At 43.6% G+C, this 27,014-nt stretch overlaps 1 protein-coding gene across 2 annotated transcripts in view; it reads right to left on the bottom strand.

Annotated features, from left to right (window-relative positions):
- Positions 1 to 229: 229 nt before the first annotated feature.
- SNX24 (sorting nexin 24) overlaps positions 230 to 27,014 on the bottom strand; it is a 157,996-nt gene continuing 131,211 nt past the window's right edge. For both annotated transcript variants that reach the window (XM_059418428.1, XM_059418429.1), the window contains 4 exons: positions 9,423 to 9,517; positions 7,942 to 7,974; positions 7,382 to 7,446; positions 230 to 1,754 (listed from right to left, as the gene is read on the bottom strand). In XM_059418428.1, the coding sequence (XP_059274411.1) occupies positions 1,687 to 1,754; positions 7,382 to 7,446; positions 7,942 to 7,974; positions 9,423 to 9,517 (261 nt within the window). In that variant the 3' untranslated portion in view covers positions 230 to 1,686. The remainder of the gene's footprint in view (positions 1,755 to 7,381; positions 7,447 to 7,941; positions 7,975 to 9,422; positions 9,518 to 27,014) is intronic.

The following is a 27,014-nucleotide window of genomic DNA, read 5'->3' on the forward strand; positions in this document are numbered from 1 at the left end:
GTGCTCTCTCTCTCCCTCTCTATCAAATACATAAATAAAATCTTTTAAAAAATCCTGCCCTCTTTGTAAGTCATCACCTATTGAATGAGTACTTATTGGCTTAAAGATGAGGTAACTTAATACTTAGATTAGAAATAAGCTCCTATGAGTATGTGAGAAATTGTGTGTGTGTGTATAAAAAGACAAGACACAATTTGTGTTTCCAGTAAAATCCTAGAAGACAAATTCAAACACTTCTTATTCTTTGTTTTTATTTAACTCAAAATAGCTAACAACAAAACATTTAAAAAATATCTCCCACACATGAGTATTCAGTTATTTTTGGTTCATGACACTAGATTACAGAGTCCTTGCCTGTTTCTAGCATGAAGTAACACATCTATCATAAACATTATCTCTCAAAGTCCGCAGCAGGCTTGAAACCCGTATATTTAGATCCTAACCAAAAACCATGATTTAGTTATTCATTTTGAACCCAAATATTTTTCTCCCACACAGATGCTTAGTAAAATGAATAACCATAAATAGGCTAGCTATTAATCAGTTTTCGACGAAATGCCCCCATCCAGCACATACATAAAGTCTGTATATATGCTTTTGTCCTTTACTACTCAAAATATGAATGTCAGTGAGATGTACAGTGGGGTCAGCTCATTCGTTGAACTTACATCAATTCCATATAGGAGGTCAGCGAAAAGGAAACAATAAGGAAAATAACAATGAATCCCATGAAAATCTCACCAGTTGAATGAAAGAGTAATCCCTGATGAGGGTTGAAGAACCTTGAGGAAACCAAGCGCTACCACTGTGGCGTCTCCTCAGGTAAAGTCAGTTCACGTCGGTCTCTCAGAAGACAAGCATCCTGGAGAGCGCAGGGTGACTGATTCTAGTGTTGAAAGGTATGCGGTTCTATGCAACATTGCCCTAAACGAACACCGACAATGTCAAATGGTCCTCAATGGAAGAAACTGTCCTTTCTTCCAACACCGGAGGAAAACCTGGTTGTGTTGGATGCGCAGATTTCCCATAAGGCGCCTTTTGAAACGGCTGTCAAGGAGGCGCTCTCCACGTTCCATTTCATCTTAGGTCCTGACACTAGAAGCTAAGCCCTGGGTATGAAGCAACTCCACTGCCATGTGAATCGCAAAGACAAGAGTCTTAAAAATGCCCTAACATCGTCAGCATAGTTTAATTTCCAGTTAGGTCCGTCCTCACATCGAGCACAGGCTGTTTCTGTGACCCTCGCATGGAATGTACCTATCACTGACCGAGAAAATCTCATGATGAAAAGACCGGCATCCTAAAATCTGAACAACAAAAAAAGCTACCAACGCAGATAGGTCTCAGCCATGCTTCCCGATAAGATGTTCAATCAGCAAACAGTGCAACTAAAGCACAGAGTAACTTCTGTTTTGTTACACTTGCCCCTCCCCGCCACCACCTACAGTTTTCGAAACTGGCAGTTACCTTCTATGTCTCAAACACTTGGCCTTAACCTCAGCACCGCCCAGGTTCAGGTTCTATTTTTAAAAGCACCATTCTAATGGAAATGTCCCTGCCCTGCCTTAAGCTGGGGCTGTGAATTTGACTGCGAGCTAGAGCTGTTATGTCATAGAGTTTAGGTTAATTTGGCAGATATTGATTTCCGTGAAACCCGCTTCAGCTTCTTCTAGCCATGGAGGATTTCTACCTGGGCTGTAGATGGGGGTAAAATACCCCATGGAGGACCCCTTCAATAACCACATTTGGAAAATCTGAAAAACAAAAGGAAAACGGCTTTTCTTAGGCACAGCAGTAAAAAGCAACGACTGCATTCTGCAGACCGGTACAAGGCGAGGCCCCCAGCAACTCGGGGACCCGAGTCACCCTGCAGCCTGCTCTCGCTGAGGACACGCTATCTGTCATGTTGCCGCGGCCGAAAGCCGCTTGGGTGCGCGACCAGGCTCTGCAGGAATGCACAGCCAGATTTGTAGCTTATTGATTTAGGGGATGTTCTAATGGTTAATGCTGCTAGGCCCCAGCTCTTTATCTGAATGTTTTCTCACAAGGAAGATGGATTACACTGGCAATTCAATTTCTAACAAAATCTCAATATACTTGAAGGAATTCCAAGATTTCTACTGGGAATACTTGGCTGCAGTTTTTCCATTGTGGTTTACAGCAGCGTTCAGTCCAAGCTGTCCTGAGGACGGTCATTCCGTGGCGCACGCATCCAGGGAGCAGGAGGAACGGGGGCGGTCTTCCTAACTGAAAAGGGCACCTTTTGAAGAAAGCCATCCCGTCAGGAAAAAACGAGCCACGTTTTTAGAGGAGGCGTGCGTCCAATGGGGCACGTTCCAGTTATCAGGGGAGGTAAAATATGAAAGGATACTTTGCATGGGGCCAACCCCAACCATCACATGACCCAGAAGTTCAATTTCTTAACTTCAATCTGCAGGTAATTAATTATATCTAGGATTTACATGAAAGCCCACCACTTTCAATAAATATCGCTATTATGCAAGGAAATTAGTTGGTCCAATACTTGCAGACAGAAACTAGGACACTCACTTATGAACCCAACCTCTGTACAGTACCTACTACATAAAGCCACGTGCAAAGGGAGGGCAGAAAGATTGGGGGGGGAGGGCAAGGCAGGTGACCAGTCTGAGGGAGGAGGGAGTCAGGAAAGTTCAAAGACTAGAATGGAGGTTAGTGTTGATAAGAGAGTGAGAGAGGAAGCCTGGGGTATGCAAGCCCAGAAATTCTGGCTTTGTCTAAAAAGCAGGGAGAACCACCAGCAACACCCCCACCCCCTACCCCCGCAAGGATTTTAAGCAAAGTGACAGAACTAAATCCTGTTTGGCAAAGATGGCTCTGGCTGCCATTCAGAATACAGAGGGACAAGTTCAAAGTGGTGGTGGGTTCCCTTTGAGGAGTAAAGGGAAGTTTCCTAACAGTACCTGCCTGAAAGGTTGTTGTACAAATTGGAGGGTGAAGCAAAGCACTTGAACCTGTGCTGGGCACATGCTTAGTACCTGCTACCATCACGTACCAAGTATGGTATAATCACTGGGAAGAGAAGTAAGTAATAGTCCCTGCCCATACCATGGGATTTCCACGCTAGGAGGGACACAAGCAAATGAACACACCCATGAGCTATGCCTAAAACATATCTTCAGTACACAAGCAGCTCAATGACTTCTGGGTGATGACACTCGATTTCTTAGTGTTTGCTTTAATCCAGCATGAAACAACATAATTTTCCATGCAACATATCTTTAATAATCTGTAGTAGGACTTAAACCTATATATTTTTTCATCCCGATCAAGAGCAATGATTTTCCAAAGTTCCTTTCAATTTTTTTTTTTTTAAAGATTTTATTTATTTATTTGACAGGCAGAGATCACAAGCGGGCAGAGAGGCAGGAAGAGAGAGAGGAGGAAGCAGGCTCCCTGCTGAGCAGAGAGTCTGATGCGGGGCTCAATCCCAGGACCCTGGGATCATGACCTGAGCTGAAGGCGGAGGCTTTAACCCACTGAGCCATCCAGGCGCCCCAGTTCCTTTGAATTTTAAAAGAATTCCTCCCCCACAGAAGTGTACTGAAACCAAGAGCCATCAGTGGAGATATTGATCAATTTTCAATTATTTGCCCAAAGAGAACACATTGACGTGCTTAGCAGGTGGGTATTTATTCTCTGCCAGCCAAAACATAACAGTTTGTTTGAAGGTTAGTGTGATGACATCATCAGCATGTTCAGCTTAAAGGAATTTAAGTAAGTTTGGGGGAAAAGGATGAAGAGGAGAAAATACCATTAATTACTCTGAGTAATGCTATACCACCTGAATAGGTCAAGCAGTAGTTTAAGCGCAAGGCGAGGGGTGCCGGGGTGGCTCAGGCGGTTAAGCGTCCGACTCTTGATGTCGGCTCAGGTCGCCCTCCTGAGGTCGTGACATGGAGCCCTGCATCAGGGTCTACGCTCTGCACAGACTCTGCTTGAGATTCTCTCTCTGCCCCTCCCCCTGCTTGAGCCTGCTCTCTTTCCCTCTGTCTCCCAAATAAAGAAATAAGTCTACAGAAGGATAAATAAAGGGGAAAACTGAAGCAGGGCGCGAGGCTCGAGGGTGAGGAGACGGGAAGGTGAGGAAAGACCTCTGCGAGCAGATACCAGGGGAAGGAGGGTGCGGTGGCCACGCGCGAGGGTGTCCGGGCGACGGGCATCCCCGGTAGAGGGAAGATGGCCGACCAAGGCGCTGTGTGTTTACCGTCCAGCAAGTGCTGAGCAACTAGCAGAGGCCGGAGATTCAGAAGGTGAACATGACAGAGAGAGAATAAGGGAACCGTGTGGGTCATCACGACAGGAAAGGAAGGAAATGATCCACGTGAATGGAACAGAGGTGTTTTATGACCAGGTCCACCGACTGGCGGCCAACGAGCTGATTATCAGAGGTCACTTTCTCCCTGATCTGTTCCACTCCATGCTACACTTTGGATTTTGGTCTTGTCATACGTGTGATTTTAATTCCACGTCCGCTGTTACTTGAAGACTGCCCTGGCCTTTCTTTCCCATTGAGAGGGGATGACAAGGAATGTGACTGAGGAAAGATTTACTTGTCGTCTTTTGTTGGTTCTCATTTATGCTGGTAAATGCTTACGTGGACCTTTTAAAAAAAAAAAAAGGAATGGGATTGGGGCGGGGAGACTCCTGAGAGCCCCCTGAGAGCAGAGCGGGCAAAGGCTCTCTCAAGCTCCTCCTGGAAGGTGCGGAGGCAGTGCCCGTGTGGGGACGAGAAGAGGGCTCCGGGAGGTGGTGGGGGAAACAGCAGTGCCCTGAGGGGGAACGGAGTGCACACCTATGAGACCCAGAAAGAAGTCGGCAGAGCACAGGAGGGAGTCCTCTTAGAAGGGCTATGAGAGCCTGGTAGAGTCCAACTCAGAGAGAAAGTGGGGCTGGAAACCCAAGACGGTGTCCCAGCTACACATACACAAGGCCATCAAGACCACAAGCAAGGAGTTGATCTGAAAGAAAGCCCAGGAGAAGACAAGAGGGTCTATGAGAGCCCGCCGGTAGGCTGCCCAGGATGGGCAGAAAAGTAAGAGAGTGGGAAAGCCCAGGGGAGAGAGCGGTCAACGGTGGCCAAAGATGACGGGAGGTCTGATGAAAGCTGATGGAGAAATATCTGGAGTGTGGCTGTGCCAGAGATGATGCTGGGGACCAGCGCGAGAGCTGTTCCGAATTCCCCTGAGAAATTAAAACTCAGGCCAAAGAGCCTATGTTCAGAGAAGACTGATGATTAACATTTTATAGGAGGATAGCGTCTGACTGTCAGGTCATCTGCGATGGTATTTCCACAGTCAGAATCCTCTGGAAGAGTATCCCCACGTTTTGCTAAGAGGCCTAAATAACCCAGAAATGCGATGCCAGTAAAACTGACCTCTCGATTAAAAGCTTAAGATCTGCAAGAGCCTATCAGCTGCGTCACGCCTGTAAGACAACGGGGATCCGACTCAGAAAGGTGGGTTAGCCAAACTGCGCCAAAACCGGATCTGGTGCCCGCCCCTCCCCCGCCTGGGGCCATCCTGTCCATAAAACCCATGATTCCTGTGTCCTCTCTGAACTGCTATCCCCCATTTGCGCGAGTCCTCCGTCCACGCCAATGTTCTACCAAGGATCCCTACTTTTGCCCTTTCTAGCTCCAGGTATCTGCCCCTGGAGTTCGACCCTGAGTGCCTCCTGTTCTTTGCTGCCCACCAGGGGCACAGCACACGCAGCTCAGTGGGCGGGACGATGCGGACTCAAGGATCATAAAACGCCTTCCTTGACCCCTGAGCACCCTGGCCACTAGGCTTCACAGCGATTAGCCCGTGCTCCCCACCTCCACAGGAGCGTCGGGCCCATGCCGGAAACTTCTGACCATCCGTCATACCTGCACAGAGTACTATACCGTACAGGGCACTGGTAGAACCATGCTCCGAAAAGAAACAGAATGCTTTACAGAACATCGCCCATTTCATCTAGCCTAGCTTACGTGAGGCAACATGTTGTTGACCTAAAGTCAACTGATATAATATGCCTTTTTTTTTTTTTTTTTAAAACACAGGAAGCAAATGCTAGAGAAAGGCAATTATGTCTTACGGAAAGGGCTGTACAGGGAACATACTCTGAGAGCATATTCCCATATTGCAAAGGAATGTCAGCTCTCTCAGATCAGGGTGCTAAGAATGGTCCCTCCACTGAGCTGGGCTGGGTCCTGGCCTGCCTTCTTCACGCTGCCAGCTAAGTCACTGATCTCCGTGCACGCGCCGTTGCCACAGAATGGTCCCCTCTCTCTTGCTGGTGATAGGGTTTTATTGTCAGAATGTAGGTACGGTTTCAACAAATCACTTACCTACTGCCATTGAGTTGCTCTGCTATTTAGTTACTCCTACTAATAAGGGCTGAATGTTCAATTAACGTAAAGAAATTAAGCACCAAGGGGGTCTGCCCATCAGCCATGTGACACCAGGCGAGTTGGAGACCTCCTGGGGTTCCAACTCTCTTATTAGCCAATGAGGATACCCACCTTGCCTATTTTATGAGGCTATTATAAAACTAAAGGAGTAACGTCTGAGAAGGCACTCATGAGGAGGTGTAGAGCAGGCCATTTTGAGAGGAACTCTGAAGAATTCAAATTTCTTGGCATAAAGAGAGGACCCAGGCTAAAATATTGATTACAGGGGCACCTGGGTGGCTCAGTGGGTTAAAGCCTCTGCCTTCGGCTCAGGTCATGATCCCAGGGTCCTGGGATCGAGCCCACAATGGGCTCTCTGCTCAGTAGGGAGCCTGCCTGCCTCTCTGCTTGCTTGTGATCTGTCAAATAAATAAATAAAATCTTTAAAAATAAAATATTGATTACATGTGTGCATAAATTCATTCTATTTTAGTATATAACTTCTAAAAATGCACAGCTGACCATCTAAGATGCTATAACCTAAACAGAAGTAAAGATATACATGTAATATAGATACACCGCTTTGGGGAAAAAGCATTAAAAAAAAAAAAAACAAGAACCAGAGCCTTAGACTCAAACCTTATCATCTGGATAAAAAACAAGCAGAGACCAAAACATAACACCACCAGAAACAAAAACAAAAAGAAAAGAAAAGCCAATAAATATCTTTCCTCTTTATTACTCTCATTCAAAACTGCCTGGTCAGGTAGAAAGAAAAATCACATTTCGTGCAGAAAGGCCTGCCCCAATTAAAATTCTGAATGTCTCCGACACCAAGAGCGCCGGTTTATTGGCAGATTATTAAGCCCTGGACCAATGTCACTCTGTTAGACCTGTATTAAAAACGTGGTTTATGTGGTGCAGGGTCAGATCAGTAAAGAGCTGTTAGCAGATGACAGGTTTGATTACCGCTGGCTGTAGGCAAGACGAATGGATCCCTGAGGAAGAGCAGCACGGGCTGGTGGGACAGTTTGCTGGAAAGGTCAAGAACAGGCATGTCAGCATCAGGGGACGACGGTAAACAGAAAACACTACAAACTAGCTTTGAGGGGATCAAACTGCTGTGTGGGGACATCTCAAGGTCTATGTATCTCACCGCGTGGGTGAATAATAGTGAGCAGAGTTACAGGGAACAAACCAGCCCTGCGTTCACCTTCTCAACATCTCTTTGAGGAATCTGAAATGGGTATACCATCTATTTGACAAATCACTGATGAAAAGTGCACCATTTCAGAGCACAATGATTGATAAAATAGTATTCTTAGGACTGGCATAAAACAATGTAGGGTTCAATATAACTGGTGACTTCTCTCACTTTCTATCACATATTTGTAAATCAACTGCCTAACACATATTATCAAGAAGATTGTGACGGGATACACTTACGCCACAGTAATTCACCACTTAGCAAAACCACGGTCCTGTTTCTGGTTTCATGTAACTCTTGATTGACTAGTATTAGTTCTTACCTTGATTCTTCAGATTCCGTCTCATCAAAAGATCTAGAATTTTTTTTTTTTAAAAGAAGAAGAGGAAGACCATGTCAGTTGGGTAAATGTTGTTGCAAACCAAGGAAAAAAGTCTGTATTCTTAAAGTTCTAAATTGGGAAACATTAGGAAAAGAGAGGTGCCTTGACAAAGCCACAGCATGACTGATGACTACATTCTACACTTGATCTTAGCCAAAAGGCCGAGAAGTGATTGTGATGCCTCGTTCTAAAGAATCTAAGACCGCCATATTCTTGAACTTCAGTTTTCTTGAGGATCACTTACAAACCCTATGGTTTTACTTTCAGGCTTCTATAATAGAGTTAAGATTTCATTCTGTCATTCCTAAAAATCTCTTCTTAAAAACATTCCCCAAGGTCCTAGCAAATGCACTCAGTCAGAACAGGCCACATGGACAATGCCTATTATTTGGTGAGCTCAGTATATAATTCTTGCTGTGGGGTGAGTGGAAAGGGGCCTTGAGCAACACTGCCAGGGTGGGGGGCGGGGTGGAGGGCTGAGGGTCTGTAGCCTTTCCTCCCGCAGACAGCCGGGTTTTAACCCGATGCTGGGTGTGGTCCCCATGACCATCTTGTAGTTAGTGTGCGTCCTTCGGGGGGCTCTGGAGGTGGCAGGAGGATGAACAAAACCCCCTCCCCTGCGTGGGTTTGCAGAGTCTTTGTAATGATGTGTTTCCCCATAAATGGATTGGATATGTCAGGGTTGATGCTGATGGCCTTCAGAGGCCAGCTCAACCTGAGCCAGGTGCCCAGAGCTGGGCAAGGGGCTTGTTTCAGAGTTCATTCTTCAGAAGAACACTTCCCAACTGATGGTGATAGCAAATGTCTGGTTCTTGGGACACGGGGACTGGGAGCTACAGCCCCACATGAGAAGGTCCTGTGGGAGAGGCAGAAAGACAGCAGGGAAGAGAGCTCACGTGGGAAAGCCTGGGCTCTGCCAGCTACAAGATGAGAGATTTGGGGAAAGACACTTCATTCCTGTGTCCCAGCTTGCTCAGGTCAACAATAAGGGAGTTGGCTAATATCACCTCCAAGGTCATTCACAGCTCTTAGATGATGTGACCGCACATGCACAGGCATGTAGACTTTGCTCGAGTACCCACAAAAAAACCTATTAGTCCCTCCATAGGCTATCTAGATTCAAAATTCCCACCATGTAACATCACTCCAGGAAGCAGCATATTTTAATAAGTCAATTCCTTAAGTCTAAACCTGAGCCTGCCGGTGGGCCGCAGTATACCGGCGAAGACCACAGAGGAATTCCTTTGACCACAGGCAGGGGGCGAGGGAGTGCTGTCCCAGCGGAGAGAACCGATGTGACCAGGCTGGCCCTTCCAGCACCACCCAAGGGTGGGGGGCAGTGGTTATTGGTTAGGCCAACTAGCAACTGTAGGGTAGTTTCAGATACACGTCCCGTCCGATAGGGGAACAACGCCTCTTACCCACAACTCTCTGCCTTTGGTAGCGAGGGCAAGTGTCGCACGTTTAGGAAATCAAGGAACAGTTTGGGAAGCTCTTCATTTTCCAAAATGACAGCCTGTGAAAGGAGAAAAGAGAATCCGGAAAGCGAAATTTACTAAGCAACCAATCATCAAATGAACTATGTCAGAAGTCATGACCACCCATCTCAGTTCTTCACAGCATCATTATCACAGTCTGTAAGGGTGGGTGGGGGAGGAGGTGGTCCCCATCTCATCCACCAAGAATTCAGGAGACAGGCACACTCTTCAGTGTTCCCAAATACTCTTTTTTATCTACCCTCTCATCCAACCAGCATTTGTGGATCATCTAGCACACATCAGATGCTGACTAGGAGGAAAGGCAGCTGGCCACCGGGTAGACAGAATTCTTGCCTTCGTGGAGGTTCTGAGGAGAGGATTTTAAAAACCTGGGAGCATCAATAATACTGCTAAGAAACGTGCATCAAATTTTCCTTACTGGATGATTAAGTGGTCGGGGGTAGGGGTGGTGTGTGTGTGTGTGTGTGTGTGTGTGTGTCTACAAGAGACCACATTGTTTAGAAAATACTACACATGGCTTTTTTAACTGGAAGATTTAGCCAAGATCCCTTGGCTATCACCGCTTTCGGCATTTGGATCAAGTGACATTTATGGCCCTTTGGACAGCTCCACTTAAAGGGTCAGTAATAACTCTACCCCTAAGTGTAAATCAGTGTATATACTTAAAAAAAAAAAATCTATACGGTTCTTCCATTTAGGGAGCTCTGTTAAAGAGCTGGGACAATGTTATAACCATGCCTGCTCTTGGCTCTCCGAGTCACGCAAGTACAAGTGCATTTTCATGGGCATCTGTTTTCAAAAAAGAGAGCCCCAGTGTATGTTCTGATTAAACAGTCGCCCCCCTCTCCCACCACTCTCCCCCAGTTTTTTTTTATTATTATTTTTATGAAGACCATGGAAAAAACATCAAAGATTGCATGATAGTCTCGGAAAGTAAGAGAATTATTTTCAAAGGTCATTTCTATCATTTACCGTGGCCCTCCTCCCACGTGTGGTTTAAAGAACGATGAGAAGGGATGCTAAGGCGTCACCCACACCGTGATCAGGCACAGCTATGCAATGTGATGCATGAGGCACCAAGGACAAAAGGTCAAATTATGGATATTCTGAAATACGCGATTCTATATAGCCTATTGCTTTCTGTCATAATTTACATACTGCGTGGTCCCCTCTCTGGCGGAGTTTTAAAATAGTGACCCAGTTCGGGACATGTGAATGGACTGAGGGAGGCAGGCTGAGCCCCAAGCTACACCAGCGCTCAAGCCTCCTGATGTTCAGTTTCTGGAGAGGAGTCATCTGAAAACCCAGCTCTGTCTCAGTCTCTTCCTATTCCTTACCTAGCTGATGGTACCCACTGAGGCTTAAGGAAAGGCAATAGAAGGTAGGGAAACAAAAAAAGTGCATTAAAATAGAAAAAAGCTCTTCTTCCTAGAGGCATGCTTTCATTACTATTTTCACTGACCTTCTGAATTTCCATCTACTCGGAGAAATTTGAGGGGGTGCCCATAAGGTCATTATTTCAGTGCCCACAACTCAAGGATTGTAAGAATCACTGTATATATGAAGCTCCAGGGAATTTTTGCCATAAAGTAAGTTGTAATGATTATCTCCATGTTTCTTGACATTGTTTAGGAGAATGACACAACACCTATTTGAATAATAAAGCTTAATGTTGTAACAAAAACAGAGCTGTTCACCTAGGCAATAGTTTTCATTATGTGTACAAGTGGCTTTCAGATTTAAAAAAAAAATAAAATAATGGGGGGGTAACACTCTTATCTCCACCCCCACCTTTTAAAATAAATTAAATCAATAACAAGTGTGGGACACTTTTAATGACCTGAACTACTTAATTTCCAGGATCCTTAGACATGTCATCCATCACCTCAGTATGGAGGAAGACATCTCTTGAGTGTTCAGGGGGTTAGTTTGGTTTTATTAATGCAAGATTTAGGGAATTTTAACAAGGTGAATTGTTTATTTGCCTTGACAGATCGGCTTACAATGCACTGGCTACATCTACAGCATGATCATTAATGACAAAAGACAGGCAAAAAGCTGTTTACACTGCAACACCAGGACGGGAATTAATCCTGTCCAGCCTCCCCAAACGAAACACTCCAAAGAGATGATCACATTTTTTTAGGTAAGACATACTGGGGGAAAAAAGAAAAGAAAAGAAAAAAATATATATATATAACTCCAGAAATTTGTGAGAATTTTCATTGAATGTTCCCTGAAAATTCTCAAATATTTTTCATAAGAAAGTCACCAATATGGATTTCAGGATTTACAGTTCGACTATATTTATTTATTTGAGAGAGAGAGACAGAGATAGAGAGAGCACAAGCTGTGTGGCGAGAGGGAAAAGCAGGATCCCCACTGAGCAGGAAGCCTGCCCTGGGGCTCGATCCCAGGAACCTGGGTTTGTGACCTGAGCTGATGGCAGACACTTAACTGACTAAGCCACCCAGGCGCCCCATCTTCTCCTGTTTCTTGAGAAGCTTTCCCTCAAGAAGATCCCTCCCTCTTAAAGCTGCACCCTGGTCCACTCCATCTTCTTGGGACCCTGGTCTGGTCTAATTGCCCAGCTTTATCCAACAGGTAAATAAATATAAACATATAATAAACAAACAAATTAAAATTTATATAAATAAATATAATAAATACGAATATATATAAATTATATTTTGAATGTCAAATCCTATTTCCCTTTTGTCCTAGCTTGCGTACCATGATTTTTTATTAACCTTCACTCGTTAGTCATTTCCATTTTTTAGAGGCATGATGGTGTGGTAGGAAGTACAGGGCTCTAGAGCCAGAGCTGGGTTCCCACACCCCCGGCCACCTCGTGGGGTCACTGTGAGGGTAAGACAATGTCCGCAAGAGTCTCTGGTGCACACTTAGCATTCAATAAATGTTCAGTGTTTCCTTACAATCTCTTTGTTCTATCAATCCTCAACAGCCTATTTTATCGGTTTTGGAAGTTTGGATTATTGTCCATCCAGCAAACAGGGCTTCCTAATCCTCTATGATTCATGGATCCCTTTGGAAAATGGATAAAAGCTGAGAATCTTGCTGGCTGAAAAATATGCATCCATACATAATTGTGCTGATGGTGGCAGAGGGTTCAAGAGCCCTTACAGCCCCACCAAGGGCACCTGCTTTCAGCTTCAGTGCGGCAGCAACACTGCTGGGCACCCTCTTTGCTTGGCCTGGCGCCTGAAGCCCTCACTGCTGGGCCTGTGCTGGATGCCAGCCAGCCCCCCAAACCCTACCCGTTGTAGATTTCTACCTTTCTTGTCAATTACGACCCCACTGGAGTGTGTGGTGCCTTGTGACTGGAATTCATTAGTGTTTTCAGCCCCGGGCTGTGGTTGAAAATACGTGTCTGGCCGGAGGGTACCCGGCTGCAGGATTCTTTCAGGTAGGTCAAAAATCTACAACTGCATTGAATTTAGACAGTCAATCATATTCATGGCTACTGTTGATGGTTCCCAAAGTTAGCAAAACATGGAGAAAATATTATTTAAACTCTATCACTGCCAGGGGGGCCCCTGGGTGGCTCAGGTGGTTGAGCAACTGTCTTCGGCTCAGGTCATGATCCTAGAGTCCCGGGATCGAGTCCACATCGGGCTCCTTGCTCAGTGGGGATCTGCTTCTCCCTCTGACCTTCACCCTCTCATTCTCTTTATCTCTCTCTCAAATAAATAAAATCTTTAAAAAAAATAAATAAAGTCTATCACTGCCAGGTCAGAGTCCAGCCAAGGAGGCACAAGTACCCTACATTTATTAGGAGAAGAGCATTCTGAAACACAGGGCAGTGATGGGTCCCAGACTGTCTAATCAATTAATGGTAGAGTTCCGACACTAGATACAACTTTGGACCCATGGCTGGACAACTAATTTATATAGTAAAACATCAGAATTCAAAATGAATATGACCAATTCGAGAAAAAAAAAAATCAGAAAAAAAATCCCATTAAATTAAATTTTACAGGGCACCTGGGTGGCTCAGTGGGTTAAGCTGCTGCCTTCAGCTCAGTCATGATCTCAGGGTCCTGTGATCGAGTCCCGCATCAGGTTCTCTGCTCAGCAGGGAGCCTGCTTCCTCCTTTCTCTCTCTCTGCCTGCCTCTATGCCTACTTGTGATCTCTGTCAAATAAATAAATAAAATCTTTTAAAAAAAATATATTTTACAGGTGTTAAGTCCTGAGTCAAATACTACATGAGGCAGAATTAAGTACCCAGGTGTGAGATGAAAAGTAGCTGTTTGTATACAAGTGTTGTTGGTCTCAAGCGGTAGGTCAGCAAAAGTGTTGCTTCTGGAAGGTATAGAAAAATGAGCTGAGCAATCCTCTTGCTGCACTTAATGCAATATTATCTGGCCCCCAAAGAAAGAGAAATAAGAATAAATGCAGTATGGCCTACAGGGGAGCAATGAAAATGAAAAGATTCAAAATCATTTCTATTAGAAGAGGTCACCCCAACAGCAGGTACTGAGCATGGAATGAGGTGTTCCAGGGCCCAGGAGCATGGTCTTTTAGTTAACTAATGTTTTTTAAGGAGAGTGGAGATTTTCCAAGTTGTTGGGACAGTAACTTAGGAATGTCTTAGCCAGCAAAGAAGGTGTCTATATCTAACTGAAGCCATTGCAAAAAACAAGAGAAAGTCTCCCACGCATGGGAAAACCTGCATTGCAAGAGCTTCTAGAAAAGCCTGGGTTCCGGGGCACCTGACTGGCTCAGTTGTTAAGCATCTGCCTTCAGCTCAGGTCATGATCCCAGGGTCCTGGGATCGAGCCCCGCATTGGGCTCTCTGCTCAGTTGGAAGCCTGCTTCTCCTTCTCCCATTCCCCCTGCTTGTGTTTCCTCTCTTGCTGTTGTCTCTCTCTGTCAAATAAATACATAAAATCTTAAAAAAGAAGAAGAAGAAGAAAAAAAAAGCCTGGGTTCTGAATGTCTTTTAGTTGCTCTTTGATACACATGCACATGGGAGAAGCAAAAGAACAAACGGAAGAATGCATCAAAGAAATTTCCATGTTTATCCCTTGGGAGTAATGAAGACTAAAAACCAGGTTATTATTATTATTATTAAGATGCACATGAGAAATGGGGTTAAATAAAGAACTGTAACAAGTGTGTGATATACTATATAACAGGCTGTTATTACTGTATCCAACTCTGATAAACATTAAAACTAGGAAACCGTACCTTGTACTAAGCAAAAAATAATTATCATTCTTCATATAGTGTTACTTGCTTTCAAGATAATAAATGACTTTCCTTAAAAACACACCAGATATTCCTTCAGAAACATCACTCTAAAAGAATGTTGAAAAAAATCTTCTGGTCTACAACAACATTTCCAAAAAAATTGCCTGGATGGGGGCAGAAAAACAAGAGCATTTCTACCGGCATCCACTGCAAGCTCAATGTTTACTCGAGGAGAAATGTCTTTTTTATTGAAAAGGTGCAATTATCATCATGTAACACAAATCACAAAATCCCGATTTTTCTACCTTATCAGCTTTATAAAATCATGTTCCCAAAGGATACCATTGATTAGTTGCACATGTTCTTTCTGTGACATCCCAAATACTTAATTGTCAGTTATCTTTTCTTCTTCAGTAAGTAAAATGCAGTCACAAAATTACAGAGGGACCTGTTCTGCCTTAACCTTCGCTAGATGCCATCATGCAGTGGAAAACACTGGTAAAATATCACAGGATAACGCCGTCCGACAAGGGAGACATATAAACACTGTAATGATTTCCCACGAGTTTCCATTTTAGAAAATTGTCACTAAGGCGAGCATAAACGGTGACACGTGTCCACCGAGGACACGGTAAAATCGAACGCTGGCATTCTAGTTAGGTCCAAACCTACCCAGCAGCCAATTATAACAGGAACGGAACATCTTGTTGGAAACTTGGACAAGACCACTTTGCTAACCTTCCCAGACTGCTGCGCAAAGCTGCATTGTTTTCACCAATTTGATCCTTTTATTCTCTCCTCAAAATAGGAAAGAAGAAAAAAAAAACAAAACACACATTTCTGTCCCATTGTCTATCAAGGATTGTTGCAAACTGTGGGGAACCTCTCTGTCACAACGGCCCAGAATGCTGAAGCAAGTTGGGAGGTTTTTCAGGAGTCTTTAAAGCCTTGTTCCTCTTCTACCTAGTTGGGTTTGAAATGCCCGATCGTGGGGGTGACAAAGTTCATGACGGTTTTTCCTCTGCCCACCAGGAAAGCTGCTTCCTAGCACACCTGCTTCAGAGGTGCAGTGAAGAACAGAGAGCGAGAAAATCAATGCCTCCTCACTGAAGTAAGTAGGCGGTGGTGTCCCTGTCCTCAGGGACGGAAGGCTCCCGGTGCACAGAGCGTTCGCAGTCTGCAGGCTCCTGCTCAACCCCCGGCCCCAGCCCTCGCTCACAATCTCACCAAATGAGCCACAGTAAGGTTATCAAAGGAATACTTTTAAAAAGTCAGATGGCCACCTAAAAAGTCCAAATCATAGGTGGATCTGAAGAATGCCCTGTTCTTTCCTTCCGTGTGTAGGTGACACCATTGTTAAGATGCACCTAATTCTGTGCCTGGGAAAAAAACTGCACTATTCAACGAATTCAGCTGCTGTGGTTTTTTAGGGTTTTATGGTCTATCTTGCAGGGAATCTGAAGACCTGCACCAAAAGCTGAATGCTGACAAGGGCCTATATAAAATGGCAAAAAAAAAAAAAAAAAAAAAGTCTGTGCAAAGAAATACTGTAATACGGCTCAAGACAGATTTGAAAGAAGAAATACCGTTTCTGATAATATAACTAAAAAGACAAAACTAATTATGGAACAAGAGAAACAGAAACATCAACCATCTTTTGAGCTATTTTAACATCAAAGTTTATGTTCTGTGTATTGCTGGAACATTTATCTAACACCTCCTAGGTCCAACCACTGGCGCGGTGGTTGGCCAAAGAAACGTGGTCCTGCCCACTCAGGACGTGGGGTCCAGTGAGGAAAATGAATGGTGTTCAAATAACCACAGTCATAAATGTGGGGTTACAAACTGAAATCAGGACTTTGCGGGGACATAGCTAGCTGTTTTTTTAAACGTTCGTAAGGAAGCACTGTATGAACCCCTTAGGAGAAGGAATGCTTCCCTGGCAAGGTGATCCTGGAACTGGAGGACAAGCGAGATGATGCGTAGAGGGAATGGCATAGTTCAGACGCAAAGCCCAGGAAACTGAATGGTGGAACCATTGATGGTATCAAAAATCCCATGGCTGGTGTGGCTGTGCCTGAGAAGATAACAAAGCAGGGCCGGAGAGGCTGGGCTGGGCTTCTGGGTCATGTCAAGGATTTGGCTCTTGGTCCTCCATGGATTTAGGGGCAGTGAGTGGTGTTAGTGGCAAGCGGTAGGTGGGGGAACCTGGGTACACGTGACATGATCTGAATGGTATGTTGACCACGACTGAAATAGCAATAGTGCCCCCTCCTCCCACCATGACCAGTGACCACGTATTAAATCTGCTCTCCGGCTATGTCTAAACCACTTCTTAGTACATCCTTTCTGAGTACATCCTTAGGTACATCCTTTCTGAGTAGTTCTGTTTCTGCTCCTAGGAAACAGATCCCCGACTGGGATCCCTGGGATATACTCAGCAGGGAGCCAATGATTATGTTAACTTTTTAGAATGGAAGTTATGAGACCCAGCAGATACTGAAAATATAAACCTTAAACTCTCATAAAACATGATTGGGAAGCATGAGGAAAACTTGTGCCAATGCCCAGTATATTCTTCTTAGGCCAGCAGTCTCTAAAGTAGGTGAGAGGCATGTGTGAAATTAAGGAAGATCATCAACTATGATCCAGGAAAACAGGTATCAGACTTTCTGTTTATTTTCACTTAACAAATAAACAGATTCATCTTTTCTAATTTTTGATGGATGGATTCATAAAGGAGCATGGGTATAGAAGTCATTATTAAATGTGCATATATGGGAGCATTACGCTCAAATATATATATATATATATATATATATATATATAATTTTAATTTGTCAGAGAGAGAGAGAGAGAGAGAGAGGTATAGGGAGAAGCAAGCTCCCTGTCATGCAGAGAGCACAATACAGGGCTCGATCCCAGGACCCTGGTATCATGACCCAAGCTGAAGGCAGACACTTAATGATTGAGCCACCCAGGCGCCCCTCAAATATTTTTCTGATAAGGATCCTGGGCCAGGGGACCCTGCCCCCAACTGTAGCAAGTAGAGCTTGTAAAAGAGGGTGAGACATAATCTCTCCAAGCAACACTTCTGAAGTAGTCTACTGAGCTTATCTTTCCCTAAGGGTATGGCTCCATTACTGGAAATGCCCTTCCTACCTCGTTTCAACTGGGCAACTCCTACCTGGCCTTCAAGTCACAGCTCCAGCATTACCTCCCTTAGGAAATGTTCCCCAAACCCTTGGTATGGGCTAAGTTATCTTCGTGGAAAAAACAGAATCATTTCATGCGCTGTTGATGATTAATAGTGGACTGAGTCATACTAACTTTCAAGAATTTTAACCTACCAAATAGGGAAATGGCTTAAAACTACAATAATATTTATTTAATGCCTACTCTGTGCCAAGTTCCTTATCTTAGGTGATTTTCACAATACTGTGAGAGGCTATCATTGACCAAATTCTATCGATGGAAAAATTGGGAGCTCGCAAAGGCTAAATACCTGTGCAAATTTTCTCAGAGGGCAGAGGGCAGTCAGGATCAGCTCTCTAGCTCCAAAACTACTGCTCAACTGAAGTCTCCATTCATTCATTCATTCATTTATTCATTCCATAAGTATTTACTGATATTTACAGCATACGCAACAGCACTGTGCTGTTCTTTTCCTAGTGATTTTTTTTCTTTAGTGAATTCAACCAGAATCCTAGTTTTTCCCAATATATATCTTCCCACTGTATTTATAAATTTAATTTATCCCACAGATAAATTTAAAGGTGCCTATGAAATTGACTCCTTTAAAATACATTCCCAATTTTCCTTGGATTTTACATGTATCTTAACATCTCAACTAAGTCTTAAAAGTATACAAAAACTCAAAGAAAGGCAATAAATTCCATCAAATCTCTTCCCTATATTTAAACAACAACAAAACCTAAAAGAAAAAAAGAAAAAAAAAGCATACTTCAAAAGGATCTGGCCTCATAACACTTCCAAATCTATTTGACAATCTCTGACCAACTCCATTCTTTTTTGACTGTTGAAAGACTTTAAAGCCATCCAACTACCTAGTTAAATGTTGAATAATAATGTGACTCAATAATAGACTACAGATAACAACAGAATTTTATCAGGCATTTCCCTGATGATCCAATAAAAACAAAACAAAACAAACAAATAAAACAAATTCTAAAAGCTGTTATAAATTAACTTCTTGCCTCTAAGGCCAAAGTTAAGACCACAGAAGTTATGAACACATTTGAACAAAACAGCTTATTACAAAGCAAACCAAAATGGATTTAGGAATTCAAATAATGGGGGCGCGGGGGTACAACACTCATTTAAATACAAATCAGAGGATATGCTTATGGAAAGGTGATCTTACTACTTTAAGGAAGAAGTAGTAATCAGAACTGGGCTTGTAAGATGTTGGCTGGAGACAGCCTCAGGAGACTGGTTTTTAATGAAAGATTTACAATTAGCATAGCCTCTGCATGTTGATGAATTGATGTTTTTAAAGTGTTTAAAGAGCTTGAAAACAATCTGCTCTCTCAAGTCCCTTCAATGTTCCTCCCACTACCTAGTTTATCCCTCTGGTTTATTCAGCATTCTCCTTCGTCAAGTACTGTACACTCTGAGCCGCTCCAGCACTGGGGTTTTCAGGTGGTGGAGTCAGATCGATGAGGGATTCCTAGATCTCCACGTTCCTACGGCAGGCATAGTAGTTCAGACATAGGGTACCAGGCAAGTATCTTTTTTTTTTTTTTTTTTGGTTTGTATGTCTACATGAAGACTCCTAATCTGATCATGTATCTGTCAAATAGTATACTGCATTGAATCTCCTGCTTAAATGCTACAGTTACTGTGTTACACTGAGTGTTTAACGGGAATTTCAGACCCGTGGATGAGCACAACACGTGATGCATGGGACTGAGCGGGAAGCCTGCGTGGAAGCGGCGAGAGCTTGAGCAGAGACTGCTCTGAGATGCAGGAACGGGTCCTCAGAGAACCGATACCAACAATGGAAAGTGGCCCTCGTGGACACAGCTCCAAGGTCCAAAGTTAAAAACACATCTAGGCAGCAAATAATAAAGACAGGGGGAAAGAGGCCCTTGACCTCTTGGCTACAACAACAAAAATGCAGTCAATAAAGCTGTTCACCGAAAACACACTGGTGGGTTAACAGAAGCCCAGCAGGACCACACCAAGGAAGACGGAATACAATAGCAAGAGCAGGAGAAAGGAGGCATCTGTGGACATGGCTGTTAATCATTCACAGGATGTCCGAGTAAGACCCCGGTCTCAGCGTCCATGGAAAGAACTTCTCTACTCTAGCCCTTCTCCCAAATCTGACACCGAGAGAAATGTTCCCATATCTTGGAACTAAATTACAGATGTGTATTCAGGGACTCACACTCCACAAAAAACACAGACCCATTCCTGTAGATTTTCACATTACAGCAGGTGTTTTCTGATAAACTCCCAGGCATCCCCAGGAAGCAAGAACAGAATGATTGCATGGAAAGCTCCTCTACCCTTAGGCAGAAACACAAAATCTCTGCTCAGTCTTCTGCCCCTGGAGGCCATGGTTCAGACTGCCAGTTGCTACCCAAGATCCACTCTTCCCTTCTTCCTTATTAATGCAATGTCAGTTTGGGGCGGTGGGGGAGGGGGGTAGGTGACAATTAGCCAAGGTTAAAAAAGCAAACAACAATAACAAAAAAACCATCACAACAGCCCTGCCCCTCAACATTTTCCGAAGTCCCTTGGCACGAGACAAAGACAGAGCCACGAAGATGCCCGTGGAAGTTGTTGGTTGGGAAAGATCCAAAAACTTGCCCAAAAGGGAATGGTCAGGCTCTGCTGGCTCTCCCTCAGCTTTCTGCTCATCTCTTCACCCGCTTTCTCCATCTTCTTCTCCTGAAACACGAGCATGAGCTCTGAGCTCAGCTGCCCTCTGATTCTCGTGAGGGAGACACCAAAAGAATCAAAGAGATCCAATCCCTGATAATCTTTTTTTTTTTAATTAATTTATTTATTTTCAGAAAAACAGTATTCATTATTTTTTCACCACACCCAGTGCTCCATGCAATCCGTGCCCTCCATAATACCCACCACCTGGTACCCCAACCTCCCACCCCCCGTCCCTTCAAACCTCTCAGATTGTTTTTCAGAGTCCATAGTCTCTCATGGTTCACCTCCCCTTCCAATTTCCCTCAACTCCCTTCTCCTCTCTAACACTCCTTGTCCTCCATGCTATTTGTTTTGCTCCACAAATAAGTGAAACCATATGATAATTGACTCTCTCTGCTTGACTTATTTCACTCAGCATAATCTCTTCCAGTCCTGTCCATGTTGCTACAAAAGTCGGGTATTCATCCTTTCTGATGGAGGCATAATACTCCATCGTGTATATGGACCACATCTTCCTTATCCGTTCGTCCGTTGAAGGGCATCTTGGTCCTTTCAACCCCTGATAATCTTGAGCCACTGAACCCAAACCCACAATTATCTACCTTGGGATAGATATGAGAAATAATATGCTTGAGAAAGATAAACCCTACTTTTAGTTCAGCCCTTTTATTTGGGCTGATATCTGAGGTAGAATACAAGCTCTTGCTGATATAAGCCTCTTGCTTCTGCAGATCATAAAGCCCTATTTTTGGCCCAGAGAACAGAGTCCTGGGTAGAATACTTTAAAGGGAAGACAGAAGAAAAGAAAAAACCCAACTCTGCTATGCTACCTTTAATTTATTACTTCAGTACTGAGTAGGAAAGGAAGGGAAGAAGAAAGGGAGAAGAGACGGCCAAGTGAACCCGATACTCTATTTTTAACTTACGACTTTAGAGAAGTCTATACCATGAAGAACAGCCTATGAAAAATGAAAAAGCAATTAGGCTCACACATATATTGCACAATCTATAAAATGCAAGAAATGGACCAATATATGAAAGACTTGTCTGCCTAACCCAGCAGGTGCCAAGTACACATATTATGGAACAGGGAAGAAATCAAGCATATACCTAATGAGATGAACCTAAACAAAGAAAAACGTAAGCTGATTATCCAGAAAAATATCCTACCAAATTGGGTCTATTAAACAAATCATAGGCACCATGCCTGTGGAAATGGAAAGTGTTTCATTAAACTTATTTTACAAAGGACTGTCCAAATCACTGTAGAATGAGCCAGAGGGAATAATTTAGCATCGGCTGGTGGAGGAAAATACAATTCTATGTAAACATGTCCTTTTAATCACAAAGTTTATGATCTTTTAACAGCTTTCTATTAAGAGCAATTAAAGGGAGATAGTAATGATTTACACTAATACTCTAGCAGGTTGAAATGACCACATACATCTTCAAGCAGTTGGTATCTTCCAGATCTTAGCTAAGTTTGAGGGAAGAAGAGGCTGACAGTTATTTTTCTGTGTCCAAAGATAACACTTTTGCATTCGTTTCTTCTCGCTGCCCATGGCTTGTCCCTGATACAGACGTGCCTAAGGAAGGAGGCAGACATAAGTGCGGTAGGTGGAAATGCAGGAGGAGAAATGCAACACGGGGTGGGTGGTGGCAAATAAAACAGAGGGACTGATGGAGACAACCTAGATACCTTCTCTGTCCTATGCACTAAGCACACTAGCCAAGTTGACCAACCATCCCAGGCTGTGGTCTACTCCACAACCCTCACCCCCAGACTGTCCCATAGGTGCCCCGAAAAAGGAGCCAGGGAGGTATCTGGGAGTAGCTGACAGGAAAGCTTCCATTTTTCTGTAAAAAAATCTTTTGGGTGTGTTTCCACAAGGTTCAGCTAGGTGTGATCACCTGGGGACAGCCGATGATCAAGGGAAAACTACACCCATAATTTAACAGATGCTCCTGAGAGGTGAGAATGAGGTAGTTTCAGTTTATGAGGACTGTATGCACTTCTAAACATGTATGTGAATTGTTTACAATTCAGATTAGGTAAGTTTCTTGGGTTCTCTGTGCTTCAAGAGGGTCAATAACAGTATCTGTCTCGGGGTGCCTGGGTGGCTCAGTGGGTTAAAACCTCTGCCTTCAGCTCAGGCCATGATCCCAGGGTCCTGGGATTGAGCCCTGCATTGGGCTCTGTGCTCAGCGGGGAGCCTGCTCCCTCCCCGCCCACCTCTCTGCCTACTTGTGTTCTCTCTGTCAAATAAATAAATAAAATCTTTAAAAAAAAAAAAAAAGTATCTGTCTCAACAAAGGCATTAATCTCTTCGACCTCAGCCGCAGCAACTTCTTCCTAGAAACATCACCAAAGGCAAGGGAAGCAAGGGCAAAAATGAATCCTGGGATTTTATCAAGATCAAAGGCTTTTTTTGCACAGCAAAGGAAACTGTTAACAAAACCAAAGGACAACTGACAGAATGGGAGAAGATATTCACAAATGACATATCAGATAAAGGGCTAGTATCCAAAATCTATGAGGAACTATCAAACTCAACACCCAAAGAACAAATAATCCAATCAAGAAATGGGCAGAGGACATGAACAGACATTTCTGCAAAGAAGACATCCAGATGGCCAACAGACACATGAAAAAGTGCTCCACATCACTCAGCATCAGGGAAATTACAAATCAAAACCACAATGAGATACCACCTCACACCAGTCAGAATGACTAAAATTAAAAAGTCAGGAAACAACAGATGTTGGCAAGGATGCGGAGAAAGGGGAACCCTCCTACACTCTTGGTGGGAATGCAAGCTGGTGCAACCATTCTGGAAAACAGCACGGAGGTTCCTCAAAATTTGAAAATAGAGCTGCCCTACGATGCAGCAACTGCACTACTGGGTATTTACCTTAAAGTTACAAATGTAGTGATCTGAAGGGACACATGCACCCGAATGTTTATAGCAGCAATGTCCACAATAGCCAAACTATAGAAAAAACCTAAATGTCTATTAACAGATGAATGGATAAAGAAAATGTGATACACACACACACACACAATAGAATACTATGCAGCCATCAAAAGAAATGAAATCTTGCCATTTGCAACTATGTGGATGGAATTAGAGGGTATTATGCTAAGTGAAATAAGTCAATCAGAGAAAGATAATTATTGTATGATCTCACTGATACAAGGAATTTGAGAAATAAGACAGAGGATCACAGGGGAAGGGAGAAAAAAATGAAACAAGATGAAACCAGAGAGGGAGACAAACCATTAAGAGACTCTTAATCTCAGGAGACAAACTGAGGGTTGCTGGAAGGGAAGGGGGGGGGGAGGGATAGTGATGACACTGGGGAAGGCATGTGCTATGGGGAGTGTTGTGAATTATGGAGGACTAATGATTCACAGACTTGTATCCCTGAAACAAATAATACCTTATATGTCAATAAAATAAATAAAACAGGTTTGGAAACTAAAACAAAACAAAACAAAACAAAAACAAAAAACCATCTGTCTCAGACCTTGTAGTCATGATGAAATACGACTCATGCCCATAAAGAAACTGCTGCAGTACCTGATATAGCATAATAAATAAAAATTAATATTTATTATTATTTTCCTTAGTAGTAGTAGGAGTATAAGATGAGCAAAACCAATTGGTGCTATAATGATTTATAAGAAATATAGATTTAATATATACATTATATCTACATTCATCACATACTTCTACTTCAGAAGACCAAATATATATTTCTTAGATAATATTTGGTTTTTATTCATAGTTCCTGAAAACGCTTCAGAGCCATAAACATAAAGTTGAAATGGGTGTCTTGTTATTAATGAAGGTGAATTTTGGATCCACCCAAGGTCAGGGGCTGGTTGCGGGAAGACCAACCTTATGATCAGAGGGTTGGCACTTTCAGTCCCACGCCCCAACCTCTAGGGTGGGAGGAAAGGCTGGAGGCCGAATCAGCCAACAGCCAATGACTTAGTCCATTATGACTATGTCATGAAGCTCCCAAAAAACCCAAGAGGACAGAAGCTTCTTTGAGACCTCGCCCTACATCCCTCTTCACCTGACTGCTGATAGGTAGACTTTGTCATACCCTTCAATAAGCCAGGAACTGTAAGTGTTTCCCTGAGTTCCCTGAACCACTCTAGCAAATTAAGTGAACTTAAGGAGGAGGTCGCTGGAACCTCCAATCCATAGCCAGTCACTCCGAAGTACAGGTAAGAGCCTGAAGCTTTATAACTGATGTCTGAAGTATGTGGTGGGGATCCATCTTGTAGGACGGAATCCTTACCCTGTGGGATCTGACATATCCCTGCAGAGGTAGTTTCAGAACTGAGCTGAACTGTAGAGTGCCCTGCTGGTATCTGAGAATTCCTCAGTGTTGTGTGTGGCAAGAACCCCCACCCTCATGATGGAACTCGACCTGGGAACTCTAAAAGACCCTCGCAGAAGCTAAATAATTGAAATCGTGGATTTAAAGAAAGGAAGCATTTTCTTACATGGTTTTAATTGTGTTTTTATTTTAAAAAGCTTTTGCTTTGTATGTAATCCAGCTATGTTGTAATTTCCTGGCCTCTTAATGCAAGCATGCACACGGGCCAACTTTTGTTCTAAGGAATTTCTATGATTTCTATGCAGAACTCATTTAGTCAGATCTTCAAAGTATTACCTCCATGGGCCAGGAAGCTCACACACGACCTTGAGCTGCTATGTAGAGCCCTTCCTGGCCATGGTGTCGCCCCTCTACTACGTATGAGACCTCTAATGCATGGATCTGGGGCTTTCTCACTTCCATCAGACCCCTCTGACTTTTCTGCCCTCCTTATCCAGCTTAGGATTCCATAATCTACCATCATAATCAGTTCCCTAAAACACCTCCAACACCAGGACTCCCCTTCCTTCTGTTGTACTTGGGACACCACAGTTGTGGCTAAATCCTAGCATCTCTTACCCATCCCTCAACCCAGGTGCTAAACACTGCAAGAAAAACCATTCAATACCAACAAGTTGTTTTCACTCTAAATTCAAGCTCTAACCCACAGAATATGATCTTGCCACCTTTCACTAGAACAGTGGTTCCCAAATTTCAGCCAGCAGCAGAATGCCCTCGAAGCCTTGTTAAAACACAGAGTGCTGGGTCTCACTTCCAGACTGTCTGATCCAGTGGGTTTGGGGGTGAGCACTCAGAATTGGAATTTCAAAAAAGCTTCCATACTTCCGGGTGATGTGGACCCTGCCAGCCAGAAACAGGACTTTGAGAACCACTGCTCTAGACGAACCACCTGTACCCATTTCATACCTTCTCTTTTCTTTGAATCTTCTTGAGCCCTTCCTCCACCCTCCCTCTCAGAGGCAGAGTCAAACTCTTCCATCAACTCTGATGGTTTCTGAATTGCCATCAAAGCTTGTGTGAGGAGTTGATGTGTCTTATCTTCACCCCACCTACATCCCTCTTCCATCAAACTCTCTTTCTCTGTGTTTGTGGAAAAAGTGTCCCTTCTTAAATCAGAGATCAATTCCTCTATTTATGCTCTGGCTCTCAATCCATTTCTTGATTTTCCCAAGCATTTGCTTCTTTAATTACAGTCCTTCTCTCCTCTGCGTATTCGGGATCTAATTCCATCCATCCAACCAAACATCCATCCATCCTTCTATCATCTCTACTGAACCACTGCTATCTGCATATAAACATACTCTAGTATCTCATTTTGAAACAACAGAACAAAACAAACCTCAAATTCCCCCCTCAGAGATTATAGCTTATTTCTCTGCCTCTTTTCGTGGCCAAAGTTCTCAAGAATGTTCTGCAGATGTTGCTTCCCTTTCTTATCTCAGTCATCCACAACTCCACCCTCTACAAACTGTCTTTGGCTTCCACCACTCTCCGCTGGTCAAGATCACAGATCTCTTCCCCGTTGTTAAATCCAACGGCCACTTTTATCCCGACCCCACTCAACTTCTGGGCAGCCAGCTCTCCACCAGACAACCATTCACCCACTTTTCTTTGTTTCTGCAACTCCTCCGCTGTTTCTCCTATCTTATTTTTACCCTCTTTTGTTGTTTCTTCCTTTTCTACCTGACCTTGAAATGTTGGGATGTTTCAGAGCTTAGCCAGCAGGCTCTGTTTTCCCCACACTCTCCCACGAACCGAGCAGTCCCAGCTGCCATGGATTTTAAGACCGTTATGGTGGTGAGGTACAAATTCACCGCTCCAGGCTGGCCCTCTCTTCTGGAAATAAATACCTTCTTAACAGTTCTGCTTGAATTTCTTAACAGACATCCTCAACTCAAAAGGTCCAAAGCAGAAGTTGGTATTTCCTTTAAAAATAAATAAATAAATAAATAACAAAAAAGCCCCCCCAAAA

Source organism: Mustela nigripes, chromosome 12, assembly GCF_022355385.1.
Source record: "Mustela nigripes isolate SB6536 chromosome 12, MUSNIG.SB6536, whole genome shotgun sequence".
Classification (NCBI taxonomy): domain Eukaryota; kingdom Metazoa; phylum Chordata; class Mammalia; order Carnivora; family Mustelidae; genus Mustela; species Mustela nigripes.